The sequence below is a fragment of the Babylonia areolata genome, chromosome 8, assembly GCF_041734735.1.
Source record: "Babylonia areolata isolate BAREFJ2019XMU chromosome 8, ASM4173473v1, whole genome shotgun sequence".
In the NCBI taxonomy this organism is placed as follows: domain Eukaryota; kingdom Metazoa; phylum Mollusca; class Gastropoda; order Neogastropoda; family Buccinidae; genus Babylonia; species Babylonia areolata.
The window spans coordinates 4,972,297-4,994,829 of NC_134883.1; the positions used below are offsets into that span (position 1 = coordinate 4,972,297).

Sequence of the window (22,533 nt, forward strand, 5' to 3'; positions counted from 1 at the left end):
GAGGTGTTAAGTGCATTATTTGAGATGGCATTTCCTGTCATTAAGTGATATTTGAAGTATGATGCATACACATGTATAATGCACGCTCATTTTGAATATCTCTCTTGGGCATTTGCAGTGGAAAAGAGCACTCTGAGAACCCTTTTAAGATTTTTATGATATTTTGAGGTTTGAGGTAAAGAGTTTATGTCTTCTGTTTATCTGCAACATTATTAACTGATGTTTCAGGGCAAGTGAGGAGTTAAGCTGATGTCTCTGTTTACCTGCAACATTATTTACTGAGGTAGTTGATGTTTCTGTTTATCTGCACCATTATTTACTGATGTTTCAGGGCAAGAGAGAAGTTTAGTTGATGTCACTGTTTATCTACATTATTTACTGACGTTTCAGGGCAAGAGAGGAGTTTAGTTGATGTCAGTGTTTATCTACAACATTATTTACTGATGTTTCAGGGCAAGAGAGGAGTTCATGTGTCAGATGAAACTCAATGTGACGGAACAGAGCCTTCAGATGGAGCAGGCATGGACGCTGGTAGACTCTGATGGGGAAGAGGTACAGAAACTGTTGTCATGCTAACTGTAGACTTAACCCATTCAACCCCAGGGAATTTACAGCCTTGGCAGGTTCCCCTGCTGTGCTGATGCAGAAAAAAACGAAGAAAGTATGCTGAAATTGGCTGGTTTTTCCTCCAAATTGGCATGTTGGGACACAGCTGGAAATTCTGTAGAAGTTAGTTCCCTTTGCCTGTGGTTCATGTACAAATTTTAATGAAATGAATTTTGATGGTTGGGCGCAGGGCTGAATGAGTTAAACATCTTCAACCTTGATTAAAAAAAGTTTGGTGTCATATACTGTACCATGTCAAACTGTTGCAAACTAGGCCTATCGGTTTGCTCAGCTTGGCCAAATTTCACGCGGTTGACAGTGAAAAGATGACCCGTCTTGCCCGGTCCGCTCAGCCATAGTGAATGCCTGTGTAAATGTGTGTCTTTCCTCTGTCTTAGGTGATGTCAATTATAATATGATGATGATGTATAGATTTGATTTGATTTTATGTGTGTGCGTGTGATGAATATTTAATTATGAAATAAACAGTAGTTACTTGATTGTATAACTGGCATGAACATGTTCATTTTATTACTGGGAAAACGGGGGAAACTAGGACGTGAAGCTTAAGACCAGCACACACACACACAGCACAGAGTTCTGGTTCTCCATCTACCTGTCTGTCTCTCTGCCTCAAACAACACACACACACACACACACACACACACACACACACAGATGCAGACACACACACACACTCTCACTCACTCTCTCACACACACACACACACACTAACACACACACACACACAAACACAGGACAAAGTACAACAGCACTTCTGCTGTCTGTCTTTCTATCTGGTTATGTGTTTTATACATACAAACAGTGACATGTGTCCCTCAGGACGAGGACCCCTCCCAGGCCTGGCTGTACCTGCATGAGAACGATATGGTGGGCATTCTGCAGCAGCTGCCCCTGCAGGCCATCTTCACACACCTCCTGCAGGCCCCTGTGGATGACAGTGGTGAGGCCTTACTAATATACTGTCTGACTGTGTATGTTTGTGTGCCTGAAATAGGGGGACAAAGGGGACGTTACCTACTTCCGGGAGGTTATCGGCCATAGTACTTTCATTTTCTCTGCATAGGCGGATAGTAGTTTGCACAGGACAGGAATGTCAGACCCCTGCCAGAGTCAGCTAGCCAGCGGGACAAAGGGGAGGTTACCTACTTCCGGGAGGTTATCGGCCGTAGTTTTCGTTTTCTCCGCATAGGCGGATAGTAGTTTGCACAGGACAGGAATGTCAGACCCCTGCCGGAGTCTGCACTAGTTGGGTCACGGTAAGTATGTTATTTAAATGTAATTTTAGATAGAAAATTTCCTTTGAATGACACAGGAAATGTATGATGAGCACCCAATGGCAGCCATCAGTCCGCCAATTTTTTCAACACCAGGTGTGATTGATATACTTGTGTATGCGTGCGTGTGATTGAAACCAGACTGAATAACACAGGAAATGAGCCAACTGGCAGGTGCTTTTAGGCGCTTATCATTCATTTCCTGTGTTATTCAGTCTGGTTTCAATCACACACACGCATACACAAGTATATTGATCACACCTGGAGTTAAAAAATTTGGTGGTTGTGTATTGAAGGGGATTCCAAATGAGCGATGTGAGGGTGATGCTTTGAAACAATGCAAAAGATGGGGCAGGCTCCCTCCTCCCCTGCATCATGTTGTATTGCAAGCAGTGTTTACAGCGATGTTCATCATATTGCATTGTAGGCAGTGTTCACTATGATGTTCATCATGTTGCATTGTAGGCAGTGTTCACTATGATGTTCATCATAGTGCATTGTAGGCAGTGTTCACTATGATGTTCATCATGTTGCATTGTAGGCAGTGTTTACAGCGATGTTCATCATGTTGCATTGTAGACAGTGTTCACTATGATGTTCATCATGTTGCATTGTAGACAGTGTTCACTATGATGTTCATCATGTTGCATTGTAGACAGTGTTCACTATGATGTTCATCATGTTGCATTGTAGGCAGTGTTCACTATGATGTTCATCATGTTGCATTGTAGGCAGTGTTTACAGCGATGTTCATCATGTTGCATTGTAGACAGTGTTCACTATGATGTTCATCATGTTGCATTGTAGGCAGTGTTCACTATGATGTTCATCATGTTGCATTGTAGACAGTGTTCACTATGATGTTCATCATGTTGCATTGTAGACAGTGTTCACTATGATGTTCATCATAGTGCATTGTAGGCAGTGTTCACTATGATGTTCATCATGTTGCATTGTAGGCAGTGTTTACAGCGATGTTCATCATGTTGCATTGTAGACAGTGTTCACTATGATGTTCATCATGTTGCATTGTAGGCAGTGTTTACAGCAATGTTCATCATGTTGCATTGTAGACAGTGTTCACTATGATGTTCATTATGTTGCATTGTAGGCAGTGTTCACTATGATGTTCATCATGTTGCATTGTAGGCAGTGTTTACAGCAATGTTCATCATGTTGCATTGTAGACAGTGTTCACTATGATGTTCATCATGTTGCATTGTAGGCAGTGTTCACTATGATGTTCATCATGTTGCATTGTAGACAGTGTTCACTATGATGTTCATCATGTTGCATTGTAGACAGTGTTCACTATGATGTTCATCATATTGCATTGTAGGCAGTGTTCACTATGATGTTCATCATGTTGCATTGTAGGCAGTGTTCACAGCGATGTTCATCATGTTGCATTGTAGACAGTGTTCAGAGCAATGTTCATGTCGCATTGTAGGCAGTGTTCACTGCAATGTTCATGCTGCACTGCAGGCAGTGTTCACTACAATGTTCATCATGTTGCATTACAGGCAGTGTTCACTATGATGTTCATCATGTTGCATCGCAGGTAGTGTTCACTACGATGTTCATCGTGTTACATTGTAGGCAGTGTTCACAGTGATGTTCACATTGCATTGTAGGCAGTGTTCACATCAATGTTCATGTTGGCATTGTTCACTACAATGTTCATCATGTTGCATTGCAGGCAGTGTTCACTACGATGTTCATATTGCATTGTAGGCAGTGTTCACTACAGTGTTCATCATATTGCATTGCAGGCAGTGTTCACTACGATATTCATCATATTGCATTGCAGGCAGTGTTCACTATGATGTTCATATTGCATTGTAGGCAGTGTTCACTACAGTGTTCATCATGTTGCATTGCAGGCAGTGTTCACTACAATGTTCATCATATTGCATTGCAGGCAGTGTTTACTACAGTGTTCATATTGCATTACAGGCAGTGTTCACTACGACATTCGTCGCTGCACAGAGCCCAGCATGATGAAGCTGTTTGCCTTCTGCACCACCTGGATCTCCCTGCTGGGGGTGGGGCTCAACACCTTCAGCATGGCCCGCTACAAGCAGCTCAACAAAAGACTGGGCCGCCTCATCAGGTAAACTAGGGACTGGGGAAGGTGGTGGCGGGGTGGGTGGTGGGGAGGGGCCTCAACAAGAGACTGGGCCGCCTTGTCAGATAAACCAGGTCCAGAGAATGAGGAAGGTGTTGGGTGGTGGGGGGGGGTGATTGTGGGGGGGGGGGTGTCCTCAACAAGAGACTGGGCCGCCCCATCAGATAAATCAGGTCCAGAGAATGAGGAAGGTGTTGGGTGGTTGGGGGGGGCGGGGGGGGAGGGGATGGGGGGGGCTCAACAAGAGACTGGGCCGCCCCATCAGATAAATCAGGTGGGCTCAACAAGAGACTGGGCCGCCCCATCAGATAAATCAGGTCCAGGGACTGGGGAAGGCTTGGGGGTTGAGGGGGTGGGTGAGCTCAACAAGAGACCTCATCAGGTAAACCAGGTCCACGGAATACGTTTGGGGATTTGTGGGGGTGGGGGGGAGGGTGAGCTCAACAAGACTGGACCGCCTCATCAGGTAATCCAGGTCCAGGGATGGGAGAAGGTCTTGGGAGGGGGGGGGGGGGGGGGAGCTCAGCAAAAGACTGGACCGCTTCGTCAGGTAATCCAGGTCCATAGAAGGCATTTTGGGGGGTGGGAGAGGGGTGTTGCTAAACAAGACTGGGCTGCCTCATCAGGTAAACCAGGTCCATGGAAGGCATTTTGGGGGGTGGGAGAGGGGTGTTGCTGAACAGGACTGGGCTGCCTCATCAGGTAAACCAGGGACAGGGGAAGGTGTTGAGGGGGATGGGGTGGGGGAGCTCAACAAGAGACTGGGCCGCCTCATAAGGCAAACCATGTCCAGGGACTGGGGAAGGCGGTGGGGGATTGGGGGGGGGGGGACACTCAACAAAAGACTGGGTGGCTTCATCAGGTAAACCATGTCCAAGGGAGGTGATGTGCCACTGTCTAATGCTGGCGATTTGGAGCATGGTTGAAGTGAACAGGTCATCAGGTTGTTCCACTGGACTGCTGTTCTCTGCGTTTTACTTTGTCATTGCTGGTAGAATTGTGTTCCTAGGTTTTGAACTGTAAAAGTCTAAAACCTGTGTGTGATTTGTGCAGTAAACAACTGTAAATGTGCACGATATTGTCTTGTTTCAGTTGGGACTTCTGAACAGGGTAAATGAAGTTTGAATTGTTAAAGCTGTGGACTGAATCTTTTTTTTTTTTTTTTTTTTTTTTTTTTTTTTTTGTTGCTACTGTAAGCATCTGGACAGGTGTTATTTATGAAGGCCAGTGCTGGAAGAGAGTGTGGGTTTTACTGATGTGAGACAGATCATTGCAACAAGAATTTCTTGTTTCTCTTTGCCAGGTCTGTTTTCCTTTACATTCCCTTTTTTTTTTGTAATCACAGTGAATGAATGAATGAATGTAAACTTTTTACTCACATTCAGATGTATACACCTATTGGCTTGCTCACTTCCAAAATTGAATATGCAGTTTGTTTCCTTATGTTTTATGAAAATTAATCTATTTTTTCTCTTTCAGTTTATATATATATATATATATATGTATTGTTTTTTTTCCATATAGTTTTGTTTCTTTATGAACATTGATGAAAGGTGAAGAAATGATGGTAACGGCATGCACTGATTCATTGGAGAGTGTTCCATTGACATGTGGATGCCCCACAGAAAGATACATATATCATCCACACAATGTCACACATCGACATTTGTGTTCTATTTGCAACATAACACAGCATGTACACGATAAGACTATATATTACACAGCTGCCATACAATATTAAGGAGATAACTATTTCTAGTTCTGCAGTCTTGTATAGTTTGCCTGCATCTTGTACAGCAGTGTTGTGTCTCATCAAGCTCCGTTTTTGTCACAGAGATACCATTGTCTACGTGTCTGACCACTGGCTGAACTTCAAAACCTACTACAGTCCTCTGGCCTCCGCGTCTTCCATCGATCATCTGCAGCTGGAGTTTGACCAGCTGTTCATGAGGGCAACTTACGCCATCCTCACTGCTCAGAAGTCAGTGGAGTCTTGATGCCTTTCTCCTACCATGCTTAGTGCTCTTGTTCTGTCTCACACACAAATGCACTCAAAAGACCGACACAAAAACAGATAGACAGACACACACACACACGCACACACACACACACACACACACACACTCTCTCTGTCTCTCTCTCACAGAGACATACACACTCACATAGACACACACACACATGTGCACACATATTCACACACATATGCAGTTACATGCATGTATAACAACAGCACAAACCAGATGCATGTTTTTGTGTGTACATGCATGCACATACATGAATCACACACGCTGCATATGCACATGCAAGGCATGCAGACACATAAACATGCATACAGGCATAGCATTCATTCACTCGTATGCATGCATGCTCATATGTGCGTGCACACACGCATACATGCACATGCACACAAATAAACACACGCAGTCCCAGTCCCACAGTCTCTCATCTACATGAATGCACATTTAATACATATAGAGTCACTCTAGTTTAGCTGCAAACTGTACTTTATGCTGCATTGACATCCTTTTAGAGTTCAGGCATTCTTACAGTTTTGCACCAGGAGTACAAACTCAGTGCCTGTGTGTGCAGACTGGGGTCATGGCAGTTCATGGCCAACATGCCCTTCACCTCCCTGTCCTCAGACAGCATCTGGAGACTGCTGTGGCTTCTGCAGCAGGTTCATGGTCAGCCCGTCAACTTCCACACACTGCCCCCAGTGGAAAAGTGCAGAGAAGACATGAAGGGTAAGTGTACCATTCTGCACAGCTTTGTTGAGATGTTGCTGTGTTATTTTTCTGCACAAACAGTGCAGTGATATGAACACAGGAATCTTTTCAGAATATTCCTCACCAACTGAAGTACAAGCACCAGCATAGGGAGTGCTTTTGTTGGAATTGTTTAGAATATTCTTCACTAAGTAAAGCATAGGCACCAGCATTAGTAGCACTTTTGTTGGAATCATTTTTCACAAACCAAAATAAAATTTGGGAGCAACCCTGTCCAAAGACGGCACCTGCACAGCAGAAATCCGAAATAGGATTAATTCTGCAACGGCAGCGATGGCCAGACTGAACAGGGTATGGAAGAGCAACATCAGATTACACACAAAATTCCTGCTCTACAAGTCACTGGTGGTCTCCATCCTCTTATATGGATGTGAGACATGGACACTGATGGCAGAAACAGAAAGAAGAATCCAAGCATTCGAAATCAAGTGCTTGAGGAGACTACTACACATCTCCTACAAGGAGCACAAGACCAATGACTATGTGCGGAACCTGGTCAGCAACCTTGTTGGGCCCCGAGAATCACTGCTGGCGACTGTCAAACGACGGAAGATGGCATGGTTTGGTCACGTCATACGACATAACACCCTCTCCAAAACCATCCTGCAAGGGACTGTAGAGGGAGGGCGCAGACGGGGGCGGCAGAGAAAGGGCTGGTCTGACAACGTCAAGGAATGGACCAAAATGACGATGCCAGATCTCCTCACGACAGCTGCCAACAGAATGGCGTGGCGAGCTATGACATCTTCCTCATGTCCCCCCAACGACCCCAGCGGTCGAGGGAATGAGTGAGTGAGTGAAAATAAAATTACAAGTAGTGCTTGCCACTGACTGTCAGTGTTTTGTTACTAATGCTTAATTATGTGCATGATAATCATCAACACAAAATGCTGTAGTCCAAGTGAGTACAAGACACTTCTTCCTTGATATATTATTCATTGATCATTTTCATTATATAAGCATCAGAATTAAAGTCTAGTTATAAAGATGAACATATTAGACATTGGAACACATGGGATTTAACCCTTTATTTTTTTTATTTATTGTATTTCTTTGCTTGTGATTTTTGTGAAATATGTATTTAGAATTGGTTTTTTTTTTGGTTTTTTTTTTTATCCCTGACCAGATATAGAAAGTCGGCGTCAGCTTGCGGACACACTACAAACACTGCCAGCCTCAGAATCCATCTACCTGCTGACCACATTCGCCAACATGGCCACTGCCCGTCCACTGGAGGAGGATGAGTTTATAGAGTGCATCACTCTCCAGGTGTTCGAGGTAAGAGAGTGAGTTCATGGAGTGCATCTTTCTCCAGGTGTTTGAGGTAAGAGAGTGAGTTCATAGAGTGCATCTTTCTCCAGTTATACGAGGTAAGAGGATGAGTTCATAGAGTGCCCCACTCTCCAGGTATTTGAGGTAAGAGGATGAGTTCATAGAGTGCACCACTCTCCAGGTATTTGAGGTAAGAGGATGAGTTCATAGAGTGCCCCACTCTCCAGGTGTTTGAGGTAAGAGGATGAGTTCATAGAGTGCATCTTTCTCCAGGTATTTGAGGTAAGAGGATGAGTTCATAGAGTGCACCACTCTCCAGGTGTTTGAGGTAAGAGGATGAGTTCATAGAGTGCACCACTCTCCAGGTGTTTGAGGTAAGAGGATGAGTTCATAGAGTGCATCTTTCTCCAGGTGTTTGAGGTAAGAGGATGAGTTCATAGAGTGCACCACTCTCCAGGTGTTTGAGGTAAGAGGATGAGTTCATAGAGTGCACCACTCTCCAGGTGTTTGAGGTAAGAGGATGAGTTCATAGAGTGCATCTTTCTCCAGGTGTTTGAGGTAAGAGGATGAGTTCATAGAGTGCATCTTTCTCCAGGTGTTTGAGGTAAGAGAGTGAGTTCATAGAGTGCATATTTCTCCAGGTGTTTGAGGTAAGAGAGTGAGTTCATAGAGTGCACCACTCTCCAGGTGTTTGAGGTAAGAGGATGAGTTCATAGAGTGCATCTTTCTCCAGGTGTTTGAGGTAAGAGGATGAGTTCATAGAGTGCATCTTTCTCCAGGTGTTTGAGGTAAGAGGATGAGTTCATAGAGTGCACCACTCTCCAGGTGTTTGAGGTAAGAGAGTGAGTTCATAGAGTGCACCACTCTCCAGGTGTTTGAGGTAAGAGGATGAGTTCATAGAGTGCACCACTCTCCAGGTGTTTGAGGTAAGAGGATGAGTTCATAGAGTGCATATTTCTCCAGGTGTTTGAGGTAAGAGGATGAGTTCATAGAGTGCACCACTCTCCAGGTGTTTGAGGTAAGAGAGTGAGTTCATAGAGTGCATCACTCTCCAGGTGTTTGAGGTAAGAGGATGAGTTCATAGAGTGCATCTTTCTCCAGGTGTTTGAGGTAAGAGGATGAGTTCATAGAGTGCATATTTCTCCAGGTATTTGAGGTAAGAGGATGAGTTCATAGAGTGCACCACTGTCCAGGTGTTTGAGGGAAGCGATAGTTTGGCACAACAGACACACTTGAATCTCTTATCCATGTCGTTTGTGTAAATGACAGATGAATGATACTTTCATGTGATGGCATTTGGGTTTGTCTGATATGATTGGATTTGCAGGGTTTTATTCAGTATTTTTTCAAATAAAAAGAAAAAAAGAAGAAGTTTTTTTTTTTTTACTTGTTAAAAGTTGATGTTGAGTTTTGGTGTTGACTTTCAGATCGCTTTCATCTGCGACCACACACGTGACTTTTGCTCCAACACGGGGCGGGCCCTGCTGTCGTCCATCATCCAGAAACACCCCATGGCCCTGTCCATGCTGCTCCGCAGGGTACAGGGTGTCATGGCGGAGCTCGGCAAGGTGGGAGAGACTTTCCACTTTGGTTGGTTTGCGTCTGTCTCTTCTTGAAGAGCGACCTTTTGTCTCTGCTGATCGGTTGGTTCCTCAGTGAAGAAATAGTGCGTTTTTGAAGTATGTTGATGTGTTGTTTCGGTAATAAGTTAAGATTGTGTGGATCGTTTGAAATAGTGTGTTGACAAATTTTTGTGGTCAAACTTTCATTTTTATGATTGTTTTTTTAGATTTTTATTTTTATTATTATTTTATTTTATTTTATTTTATTTTTTTTTTTAAGCAGATGTGGTGCATTATATCAGTCTGCACACTGTCACCTTGAAACTAAAGCTGAACTTTTTATTATTCCTGTTTTTGAAAATTTCAGTGTATGTATTCCTGTTTTCTGATTTAAAAAAAACACCCCACCTTTTTAAAAATTTGATTAGCCATTTGCTTTGTCTTATCTGATATTACGCACAGGATATTCCTTATCAGTATTTCTTGAAAATATTCCTTTTTTTCAGAATTCGTAACGTGGCTGCCAGACATTGCTGACACTGAAATTACCAGTGTCTCTCCTTGACAGTCTCTCACTGGGTGCTGTTTACTGATCGAATAGAATAAGATATCACGTGGACCTTTTGCACAAGGGAGTGGGCCTGTATTTACAGATAAAATATCTTACAGCCGCTAGAGGGACCTTTTCCTGAGACTGCTTCTCAGAATCAACGTTGACAGTAACGTAGGGGGACCATGTTTTTTATTACATACGCCTAAGAAGGGGGACACTCCCTTGAGATATATCAGTTACTGTTCACAGAGATTTTAAACTATTCACAGGCATTTGGGCAATTACGGGACATTACGTTGAAAGAAGTGTGGATGCATTTCGCAAATGGGATTGGATTGTAAGAAAAGTCCTTTGTACAGTGATAGGGATTGCGCGAAAATATAAGCTGTTGTGGTTCTACGTTCATTGTATATATAATACGGTTTTGTTGTAGTGAGAAAACTCACCGTTGGAAACCATGGAGCCGCTGTGTTGTATTCACAGATGCGCATGCGATGTGTACCCACTTGTACGTAATGAACAGTGCTTATCAGTTCGAGCATCTTTTGGGAAAATCAAACTGAAAGGTCATCATGGGGGAGGAGGAGTTGATCCTCGACAGTAATTTTCCTATCAAAGAACTGATCCAGTGTTAGTCGACTGTCTCGAAGATAGTAGATTATTACAAAAATGAATGAAGAAAGTAGGTAATGGCCAGTCTTTAGCAAGACTACCTGATATGATATAACCACTGGTGTAGAGTTATAAAATGGTATGTGTTTTGAATGTTTCAACAAAATGATGATTGTCAAATTTTTTTTTTCCCTGCTTAATTTTATGATTATTTTGTGCGATGTTTATTTAATGTTATCTGTTATTTATTCTTTATTTGTTTTTCTTTTTAAATTTAATTGATGTAACATTATTTTTTATGTTTTTTCACTGGTGAATGCACTGTTCAGCATTCTTAGCAGAATGTGTACATATATAATTCTCAAACGCTTCAGTATGCCTCTTTGAATAATTGTAAATTGTTGTGTGGAAACACGAGTTTGTGCTGGTACCTTACTGATGGTTCTATGCTGGAGAAGTCTATGTCAAGTTTATTCTGGATCGGCGCGATTTCTTCATCACGAGGGCATGAAGCAGTCTGTGACTGTTTTCTGGAAGATATGGAATATTGTCTTAGTTCCTTAATAAAATTTTCTCAACATGTTATATAATGAGTATGATATTAATCTTTGATTGTAATAATTTTGTGAATAGATTTTGATGTAGCTGTAAATTTTAGATTTATGTTATATCAGCATATATAACAGGATTTACATGCTCTTGCAGACAGCATTGATATGCTCTTGAGCATTTTTCTCATTTGTGTATGTACTTCTCATGCACATCACGACTTTTCACACAGAAGCTTTTTGTTTTTCTTGTTTTTGCCTGCTTTGCACATGAGATTGAAAATTGTTATTGAATTTTCTCAGGCATGCCACATTTTTGTAACAAGATTCATTGATCATTGCCCAACCGCCCTCACGTCCTCCCCCCCCCCCCTCCTCCTCCTCCCCCAAATTAAACCCAGCGCCACATCCATCAGTCACTGATGTGAAGTTTCAGTGTTGTTTTGTGGCAGATGTCCCTGTACCTGTTCAGCAAGCTGCCGGCCAGTATCTGGATCCCCCACGACCCTGACATGCTTCTCCTCAGACAGTGGCTGCTCAACAACGACCTGGACACACCTGAAAACCAGCTGGCTCGGGTCGTCATTGACCGCATGAACTGGGGCCTGTTTACAGAGGTAGGGAGTGATAACAGGTTGGACCTGTTTACCAAGGTGAGGGGGGGGACCTGTTTTAAAGATAAAAGGTGGGACCTGTTTACAGAGGTAGGGGGGACCTGTTTTTATAGATAAACGGTTGGACATGTTTACCACGGTGAGGGGGGACCCTGTTTTATGTATTAATGGGAACTGCTTTCTAAGATAAGGGGGACCTCTTTGCAGATATATGGGGGAGGTTACCTGTTCACAGAGATTTTGGAAATCTATTCACAGAGATGGGGCTATTTACAGAGGAAAGGTTATTTGAACAGAAGTATGGAGTATTTGCAAAGTTTGGGGATTTGGGGAGGATGTGTACAGAGGTAAAGATACCTTTGTACAGAAGTAGGGATTCTGCTTGCAGAGGTAGGATATAAGGGGCTTGTTGCTGGGTTCAAGATTCATGATATACAGATGAATGAGGTTTTCTGTTGTAAGGTGAGAAAAACTCACTGTTGGTAACCATTTTGGAAGCCAGTCTGTGGTATATCTCATACAGATGCATTGGATGCAGAACCCACATTGTCACCGTAACTGATTCAGTGCCTAAGAAGTTTTGTGCATCTTTTGTGATGAAAATCAACACTGCATCAAAGTTTGTCATCATGGTGGATGTTGCAGGAGGTGACCTCACACCACTTTTCCTTATCAATTACTGTCCTGTGTTAAGTACTGATCCTTGTTGTACCTCTGTATATAGATAGTAGATTATATACATATAGTAAATGAAGTATATATATAGATAGTAAATGATCAGTTTCTTTAGCAAACTATCCTTGATATATGATTATATATCCCGACATATGGTTGATAGGATGTTTTATAAAATGGTATGTGTTCATTGTATGTTCAAGAGCTTTAAAAAAGATATTTTTCAAACTTTTTTTTTTCCCCGCGCATTATATTTTATTTGATTATTTATCTGCCTACGTTTTTTTTTATGTTATCCATTTATTTATTCATTTATTTGTTTAATTATTACTTCTTTAATTTAATGATGTATCCATTTATTTGTTTATGCGCCTTTTTTCTTCCCAAAAAGACCTGATGAAGCGACTGCTGGTCAGGCATCTGCTTAGCAGAAGTGGTGTAGCATATATGGAATTCTCCAAACGCAGTGATGCCTCTTTGAATAATTGAACTTGTGTGTGTGTGGAAACAGACCGGGAAGTTTGTGCTGGACATCCGACTTCACAGACAGGTTGCTCTGCTGCTGGTAGAGTCCTATGTCAAGTTTATTTCTGATCGGCGCGCCAGTTTCTTCATCATCGAGGGCATGAAGCAGGTCTGTGCTGGTTTCCTGGAAAGGGAGTGAATACTTGTCTCTAGTTCTTAAATAAAATTTTTCCTCCAACACTGTTATATAATTGAGTATGATTATTAAACTCTTTGATTGTAAAATACATCCTTTGTGTATGCAAGAATATGAATGTAGCAGTCAAATAATTTAAGAATTATATGTTATACTCAACCATATATAACAGCATATACATGCTCTTGCAGCACACAGCCTTGCATATGCACATGCACACACTTTTTCTCACTTTTCGTGTATGTACATTTCTGCATGCACACACAAGTACTTGTTCACACACAGAAGCTTTTTGTTTTCTCTTGATGTTTTCTGCACTGCCGTTGCAACAATGAGACTTGGAAAACATTGTTAAATGAATGTGCCTTTGTTACAGGTCATGTTACTTGCTCTGCTCTGCTTTTGACACAGCAAGCCATAAAGATATCAAATGTGCCTTTGCTAAATGTTGTGTTGCTGGTGCTGCTTTTAACACAACAAGCTGCTAGTTAAACAGTGCCGTCTTTGTCCATCACAGTTCAAAACTGAATTCTGTCCATGTAGTGTGTGTGTGTGTGTGTGTGTGTGTGTGTGTGTGCGTGTGGCTGCATGTGTGCATGCATGTGTGTGTGAGCAAGTGAATTGGATGAGTTGTGTTATGATGTCTGTTTGAAATTTGTGTAGATTGATTTACATTATTATTTCGTCATTTGTGGTTAATAAGTTTTTTGACATTCAAAGCTCTTTGAGCTCTATCTGATGAGGAATAGTGCTGAGTAAATTTCCATTATTATTATGAGTTTTGGACATTTAAAGCGCTTTGAGCTCTATCTGAGAAATAGTGCTGAGTAAATTTCCATTATTATTATGAGTTTTGGACATTTAAAGCGCTTTGAGCTCTATCTGAGGAATAGTGCTGAGTAAATTTCCATTATTATTATGAGTTTTGGACATTTAAAGCGCTTTGAGCTCTATCTGATGAGGAATAGTGCTGAGTAAATTTCCATTATTATTATGAGTTTTGGACATTTAAAGCGCTTTGAGCTCTATCTGATGAGGAATAGCGCTGAGTAAGTATTCATTATTATTATTATTATTATTCATTTATTTAGATATTATTACAAGATTAATCCATGACGTGCACCCTCGGGACCACCCAGTCTGTGGATACCGCATGGGAATATCTCTTTCAGATGGCCTCCTACGCCTACACCAGCCAGGGCTCCAGGGAACAGCAGTTCAACAACTGGGTCTGGTCCATCACCCTGCGCCTCAAGCTCCACCGTGAGGCAGCCATTCTCCATTCGCGGGCGGCGGAGTCCCACCCCTTCCAGGCTCCCTCCCTGGAGCAGGAGCAATGGCTGCTTCCGTTGGCGTCTGCTGCCAGGGCCAAGAACCCCCTGGCCTGCTTCCTGGTGCTGTCCATGACTGACGTTGGCCATGAGTGCGTGTTGTTGGGGGGGTTGTGTTGTGTGTGTGTGTGTGTGTGTGTGTGCACGCGTTTGGTATGGTATTGTATGTATGTGTGTGTGTGTGTGTGTTTCTGTGTGTGGTGTGGTGTGGTGTGTGTGTGTGTGTGTTGTTATGGGAAGCCTCAAAATTTGTGGACAAATGAAATTTGTTTATTTACATTAAAAAAAAAAGTAGTTTCATCCAAGATCAGCTTTTAAGTTTTTGTTCAAAAAAGGGTGAGGTACTGTTTGAAAGTGTGGAAATTTTTTTTTTTTTAATGGGAAAGGTTACAGATTATGTGGAATGGTTGTTTTTTTTTCTAAGTTATTTTTTTATTCCCTGTTTCATTTATGTTGTTGGTAGTTCAGGTGTTATTGACATTGTAGAAATGATAAAGTTGTGGCGTTAAAATTTTCTAAGCAAGGGTCAGAGAATTGATTTTCTTGTGTGTGTGTGTGTGTGTGTGTGTGTGTGCTCCTTTTTCTCTCACTGTTCGTGATGATGATGATGATGATATACATAAGTCTGCATGTACACACACAGTCATGCGCACAGACACACACATGTGCACACACAAACACACACAAACACACACACACACACACACACACACACACACATGCTTCCATACGTATGTGTCTACACACTGACACACTTGTCACTGGTCACCACAGCACCAGCCTGTTCATCTCGGTGGGCCTGGACATGCTGCTGACCCTGACCCAGTGCAGCCAGTACTCGGCCGTCATCCACGTCCTCAGCTGTGTCACCCCCCAGTTCATCAGCACCCCACAGTACCTTCTGGAGAACGAGACGTGAGTCCTCTTGGCATTGCCTGTGTTTGTCGTTGCCCAGATAAGAGAGGTAATACACTTACATGTAGAAGAAAAAGGAAAAAACAATGAGGCCAGGAGAATAAATGATTAACAGATAGTGAAGAGTGGTAACTCTCTCCATTCACACAACTTCAAGTCAGTGTAGAAGAAAAAGAGTTGTGCTGTACAACAGCGACACACTCTCCATGGGGAGAGCAGCCTAAATTTCACACAGAGAAATCTTCATGTGATAAAAGAGTAATACAGTACAATGCAATACAATACAGTACAATACAACATATACAGTACAATGCAATACACTACAATACAATACAATGCAGTACAATACACTACATTACAATGCAGTACAATATAATACAAACTGGTGTTAAAATCATGCAACAATACAGTACAAATTGGTGTTAAAATCATACAGCAAAAACACAACAGTAACAACAGATAAAGAACACCGTGACACTGGAGACGACAGCAACACTTTATTTAATATCATGGCATCGCAAGAACATATTGTCATGAATGATATCAACAACAATTTATTTGGTGTCATATACTGTACCATGTCAAACTGATGCAAACTAGGCCTATTGGTTTGCTCTGCTTGGCCAAATTTCACAATTTATTTGATATTACTATCCATGCATTTTGTAATAAAAAGAAATTTAGCATACCACAGTAGAAATACTGATGTGGATGGCACCAGTCTTAGACCATCACAGTTCACACAGACGATGGGCGCAGCAGCCGAGTGGTTAATGCATTGGATTTTCAATCTGAGGTCCCAGGTTCAAATCCCAGTCATGGGATCTGGTGGGTAAAGGGTGGAGAGTTTTCTGATCTCCCAGGTAAACATGTGTAGACCTGCTAGTGCCTGAAACCCCATGTTTATTACACATACCCCCTTTTTTTTTTGTATGTGCAAGCAGAAGATCAAATACACATGTTAAAGATCCAATCTATGTCATTGTTTGTTGGGTTGTGGAAAAAACATACCTAGTATGCACCTCTCCAAAAATGGAGTACAACTGCCTACATGATGGTGGTAAAAACGGTCATGTAAAAGCCCACTGGTGTATATGAGTGAATGTGATAGTCACAGCCCACAAATGAAGAAGAAGACATTCACAGAGTGGTTTAGTATGGCATAGACTCAGATCTAATTTGGCCAGCAGGCAAGAGATTAAGGACAGTGTGTTGGTCATTAATTGGTTCTTTTTTTTTTTTTGACTGATATTTGGTGATATCTGGCTGTCATTAAAACATGATGGTCATTTTACAAGATAAACACACCCCAGCTACTTAGTCAGAAAGATTACCCTTTAAAACTTCTTATCCTGTGTATGTGTGTGCACACACTGCAGTGGTATGTGATGGTGCATGTACATGTATGTGGGTATCAATGTTTGTTTCAGTTTCCAAAAGATCCTTCAGATGGTGCTGTCTGCTGACGAGAGCGTTCTGAAGACCACCAAGATGGCCATGGGGGCAGAGTTCAAGGCTGGCACTGTCACCCAGCAACTGGCACAGATGATACAGGTAAGTGGTTTGGCAGGTACATTTCCATCTTCTTGCTTATATCAGCTGTCTTATTTCCTGGAAGTATTTTCTTGCTGTTGATTTGCTTCAGCCAACTTGCTGAATTTGTTCATTTTGAAGACATAAAAAGTGCTGTTTCCCAGTTTACCTCTTTCATTTATTTGTATAAATACATTGAAATTAAAAATAAAACAAACTTCAGTTCCTTGGAGCCCATGAAACACCACTATGGAAACCCCAGTAACCTGATATGCAAATGAATTTTACATTTCTGAGCAAACCTTTCTATTTCGCTCTATTTTCTCAGCATAAGTATTGGTGAACACAAGCTGATTTCTATTGCCCACAGAAACTTGTGTTAAACAGATTTCTTTTGTAAATGCATATGGACTTTCACTGTTAAAAAAGAATTGTTTCTGAAAGTTTCAGTTTGACACCCATGATCTTAGTATAAATGTTGTCATGATTGTACACCAGTTATCCAGAATAAGGCAGTCTTGTCCTGGATATGTCTGTTCAAAGAACACAGGACTGGCTGACTGAATTACAGCTGTACAACATCATCATTGGTCCTTGACTCAGAAATACTCAAGGAGTGGCATTTGTAGATATTTTGATGCATTGATTGTCATTTGTTTTTAAGTTGTTTAGCTCGTTTATTCACTTCTTCATGTTTTATTTATCATATTTATTCATTTCTTGTTTAAGTTGGGTTATGAAGGACTCTGCTCAAAATGAAATAAAGATGTGATGATGCTAGTTGTTTTCCCACAGGCCATGATCTCTGCTCGACTGGAGCACAACCAGGCCCTGCCCATTCTGGTGTTCTGGATTCAAGCAGTGTTTAAAGTGGCCCGCTTCTTGACTGACATGTGAGTGCAGCATGTTAAACACTGAGTGTTGTGTGAGTGGGTGTGAGTCCTTGTGCATCTCTCCGCTTCTTGACTGACATGTGAGAACAGCATGTTGAACACTTAGTGTTTGTGTGAGTGTGTGTGTGCCCATGTGTGTCTCTTTGCCTTACTCTCTTACAGTGAAACAGTTTGATGTTTCTGGTGTTTAGGATTCATGCCATGCTCACAGTGGTCTGCTTCGTGATAGGTATGTGAGTATCTAGATTAAGTTAAACACAAAGTCAGTGTTAGTGACCGTGTACATGCAAGTATATATCGAGGGTGTGTGCGTGTGTGTTTGTGTGTGTGTGTGTGTGTGTGAGAGAGAGAGAGAGAGATTTCTTGTGTAAAAAAAAATAAGGCCCTGAAATTGATGCAACATACAGTCAGCCAGTTCTGAAACAACAGATGTCAAGAAAAAGTAAACTAAAAAAAAAAAAAAAAAAGCCCAAAATATTTTCATTTCTGCATTTTTGTCAGCACACTTAAACACAAATGTTCTAAGTCAACATTATATAACCCAGCTGTGGCAACAAAGAAGCACAGTACACATCATGTGTTGTTACAATGTGCTACCATTACTATCTGCGTGTTTGCGTTCTATCTTCACTGTGTTGAACCCATAGTAACATGGAATGAGCTGCTGATGCATGGAGCCTTGTCTCATTGTCAGGAACTGTTGCTACGTGCTGGATCACGTGGTGCGCTGGGGCCACCTGCAGAAGGGAGCCAAGGACAGGATGGATGAGATCTTCAGGCAGTATCACAAGGTGGGTGGTGCATTGAGTGAAGAGGGGCTGGAAAAGATGGGAGAGTGCACCGCTTCTTCATGGGCAGACCTTGAAAATGACAGTGTGTGCACATGTTGGTGTTCTTACTTGTCACAGTGTGTGCACATGTTGGTGTTCTTACTTGTCACAGTGTGTGCACATGTTGGTGTTCTTACTTGTCACAGTGTGTGCACATGTTGGTGTTCTTGTCACAGTGTGTGCACATGTTGGTGTTCCTACTTGTCACAGTGTGTGCACATGTTGGTGTTCTTGTCACAGTGTGTGCACATGTTGGTGTTCCTACTTGTCACAGTGTGTGCACATGTTGGTGTTCTTACTTGTCACAGTGTGTGCACATGTTGGTGTTCTTGTCACAGTGTGTGCACATGTTGGTGTTCTTACTTGTCACAGTGTGTGCACATGTTGGTGTTCTTACTTGTCACAGTGTGTGCACATGTTGGTGTTCCTACTTGTCACAGTGTGTGCACATGTTGGTGTTCCTACTTGTCACAGTGTGTGCACATGTTGGTGTTCTTACTTGTCACAGTGTGTGCACATGTTGGTGTTCCTACTTGTCACAGTGTGTGCACATGTTGGTGTTCTTACTTGTCACAGTGTGTGCACATGTTGGTGTTCTTACTTGTCACAGTGTGTGCACATGTTGGTGTTCTTACTTGTCACAGTGTGTGCACATGTTGGTGTTCCTACTTGTCACAGTGTGTGCACATGTTGGTGTTCTTACTTGTCACAGTGTGTGCACATGTTGGTGTTCTTGTCACAGTGTGTGCACATGTTGGTGTTCTTGTCACAGTGTGTGCACATGTTGGTGTTCTTACTTGTCACAGTGTGTGCACATGTTGGTGTTCCTACTTGTCACAGTGTGTGCACATGTTGGTGTTCCTACTTGTCACAGTGTGTGCACATGTTGGTGTTCTTACTTGTCACAGTGTGTGCACATGTTGGTGTTCCTACTTGTCACAGTGTGTGCACATGTTGGTGTTCTTGTCACAGTGTGTGCACATGTTGGTGTTCTTACTTGTCACAGTGTGTGCACATGTTGGTGTTCTTACTTGTCACAGTGTGTGCACATGTTGGTGTTCCTACTTGTCACAGTGTGTGCACATGTTGGTGTTCTTACTTGTCACAGTGTGTGCACATGTTGGTGTTCTTACTTGTCACAGTGTGTGCACATGTTGGTGTTCTTGTCACAGTGTGTGCACATGTTGGTGTTCCTACTTGTCACAGTGTGTGCACATGTTGGTGTTCTTACTTGTCACAGTGTGTGCACATGTTGGTGTTCTTGTCACAGTGTGTGCACATGTTGGTGTTCTTACTTGTCACAGTGTGTGCACATGTTGGTGTTCTACTTGTCACAGTGTGTGCACATGTTGGTGTTCTACTTGTCACAGTGTGTGCACATGTTGGTGTTCTACTTGTCACAGTGTGTGCACATGTTGGTGTTCTTACTTGTCACAGTGTGTGCACATGTTGGTGTTCTTGTCACAGTGTGTGCACATGTTGGTGTTCTTACTTGTCACAGTGTGTGCACATGTTGGTGTTCCTACTTGTCACAGTGTGTGCACATGTTGGTGTTCCTACTTGTCACAGTGTGTGCACATGTTGGTGTTCTTACTTGTCACAGTGTGTGCACATGTTGGTGTTCTTACTTGTCACAGTGTGTGCACATGTTGGTGTTCTTACTTGTCACAGTGTGTGCACATGTTGGTGTTCCTACTTGTCACAGTGTGTGCACATGTTGGTGTTCTACTTGTCACAGTGTGTGCACATGTTGGTGTTCTTGTCACAGTGTGTGCACATGTTGGTGTTCTTGTCACAGTGTGTGCACATGTTGGTGTTCTTACTTGTCACAGTGTGTGCACATGTTGGTGTTCCTACTTGTCACAGTGTGTGCACATGTTGGTGTTCCTACTTGTCACAGTGTGTGCACATGTTGGTGTTCTTACTTGTCACAGTGTGTGCACATGTTGGTGTTCCTACTTGTCACAGTGTGTGCACATGTTGGTGTTCTACTTGTCACAGTGTGTGCACATGTTGGTGTTCTACTTGTCACAGTGTGTGCACATGTTGGTGTTCTTACTTGTCACAGTGTGTGCACATGTTGGTGTTCCTACTTGTCACAGTGTGTGCACATGTTGGTGTTCTTACTTGTCACAGTGTGTGCACATGTTGGTGTTCTTACTTGTCACAGTGTGTGCACATGTTGGTGTTCTTGTCACAGTGTGTGCACATGTTGGTGTTCCTACTTGTCACAGTGTGTGCACATGTTGGTGTTCTTACTTGTCACAGTGTGTGCACATGTTGGTGTTCTCTTGTCACAGTGTGTGCACATGTTGGTGTTCTTACTTGTCACAGTGTGTGCACATGTTGGTGTTCCTACTTGTCACAGTGTGTGCACATGTTGGTGTTCCTACTTGTCACAGTGTGTGCACATGTTGGTGTTCCTACTTGTCACAGTGTGTGCACATGTTGGTGTTCTTACTTGTCACAGTGTGTGCACATGTTGGTGTTCTTGTCACAGTGTGTGCACATGTTGGTGTTCTTACTTGTCACAGTGTGTGCACATGTTGGTGTTCCTACTTGTCACAGTGTGTGCACATGTTGGTGTTCTTACTTGTCACAGTGTGTGCACATGTTGGTGTTCTTACTTGTCACAGTGTGTGCACATGTTGGTGTTCCTACTTGTCACAGTGTGTGCACATGTTGGTGTTCTTACTTGTCACAGTGTGTGCACATGTTGGTGTTCCTACTTGTCACAGTGTGTGCACATGTTGGTGTTCTTACTTGTCACAGTGTGTGCACATGTTGGTGTTCTTACTTGTCACAGTGTGTGCACATGTTGGTGTTCTTGTCACAGTGTGTGCACATGTTGGTGTTCCTACTTGTCACAGTGTGTGCACATGTTGGTGTTCTTACTTGTCACAGTGTGTGCACATGTTGGTGTTCCTACTTGTCACAGTGTGTGCACATGTTGGTGTTCCTACTTGTCACAGTGTGTGCACATGTTGGTGTTCCTACTTGTCACAGTGTGTGCACATGTTGGTGTTCCTACTTGTCACAGTGTGTGCACATGTTGGTGTTCCTACTCCTCTCTTGACATCAGAGCTGCTCTTCTCTGGTTCTGAATCATGGATTATGTTTCCAATACGATTAAGTCCATTCTTCTTATTTCTTTTTTTTTTTCCTTTGTCATGAAAGTTTTACTCTCTCAGTATTTCACACAACACCATTAAAACATCCTTTCACAAACATTGAAAATTATAAACCACCAGTGTTAACCACATTGATAAATACTTTGTTTCAGAAAGGGGAGGCATGTCTGTGTCTTATACAGTGTATAAGTATGTGTTCTTTTTCTATCTTTCTGTGTTTGTGGACACATTCACTTGTAATTAGTGTGTCTGACATGGTTTGTGGAGATGATCTTGTGCGCATGTGTGTGGCACAAAGATGCACACACACACTCACTCGCACAATTATGCACACACACACACACCCACACACACACGCACGCACGCACGCACGAGATGTATTCAGACACAAGAAACACAAACTTACATGTACGCACACCACCAACTACAGGCAGAGAGCAAACACAAAGATATTACCAGTCAACAATGCACAACATGCTGAAAGCCTCTAACATTCGTCCTTGCCAACCACAGTGACTGCAGGCGGAAAGCAAACACAACAGTACTGCCAGTCAACAATTATGAACATCATGCTGAAAGCCTCTA

At 42.4% G+C, this 22,533-nt stretch overlaps 1 protein-coding gene across 1 annotated transcript in view; it reads left to right on the top strand.

Moving 5' to 3' along the window:
- LOC143284475 (ectopic P granules protein 5 homolog) overlaps positions 1-22,533 on the top strand; it is a 65,671-nt gene that overhangs the window by 9,426 nt on the left and 33,712 nt on the right. The window contains exons 9-22 of the mRNA XM_076591146.1: positions 453-552; positions 1,450-1,570; positions 3,861-4,017; positions 5,867-6,013; positions 6,622-6,776; positions 7,945-8,096; positions 9,518-9,658; positions 11,818-11,982; positions 13,166-13,288; positions 14,488-14,738; positions 15,421-15,561; positions 16,992-17,115; positions 17,890-17,987; positions 18,682-18,778. Coding sequence (XP_076447261.1) covers positions 453-552; positions 1,450-1,570; positions 3,861-4,017; positions 5,867-6,013; positions 6,622-6,776; positions 7,945-8,096; positions 9,518-9,658; positions 11,818-11,982; positions 13,166-13,288; positions 14,488-14,738; positions 15,421-15,561; positions 16,992-17,115; positions 17,890-17,987; positions 18,682-18,778 — 1,972 coding nt within the window. The remainder of the gene's footprint in view (positions 1-452; positions 553-1,449; positions 1,571-3,860; positions 4,018-5,866; positions 6,014-6,621; positions 6,777-7,944; positions 8,097-9,517; positions 9,659-11,817; positions 11,983-13,165; positions 13,289-14,487; positions 14,739-15,420; positions 15,562-16,991; positions 17,116-17,889; positions 17,988-18,681; positions 18,779-22,533) is intronic.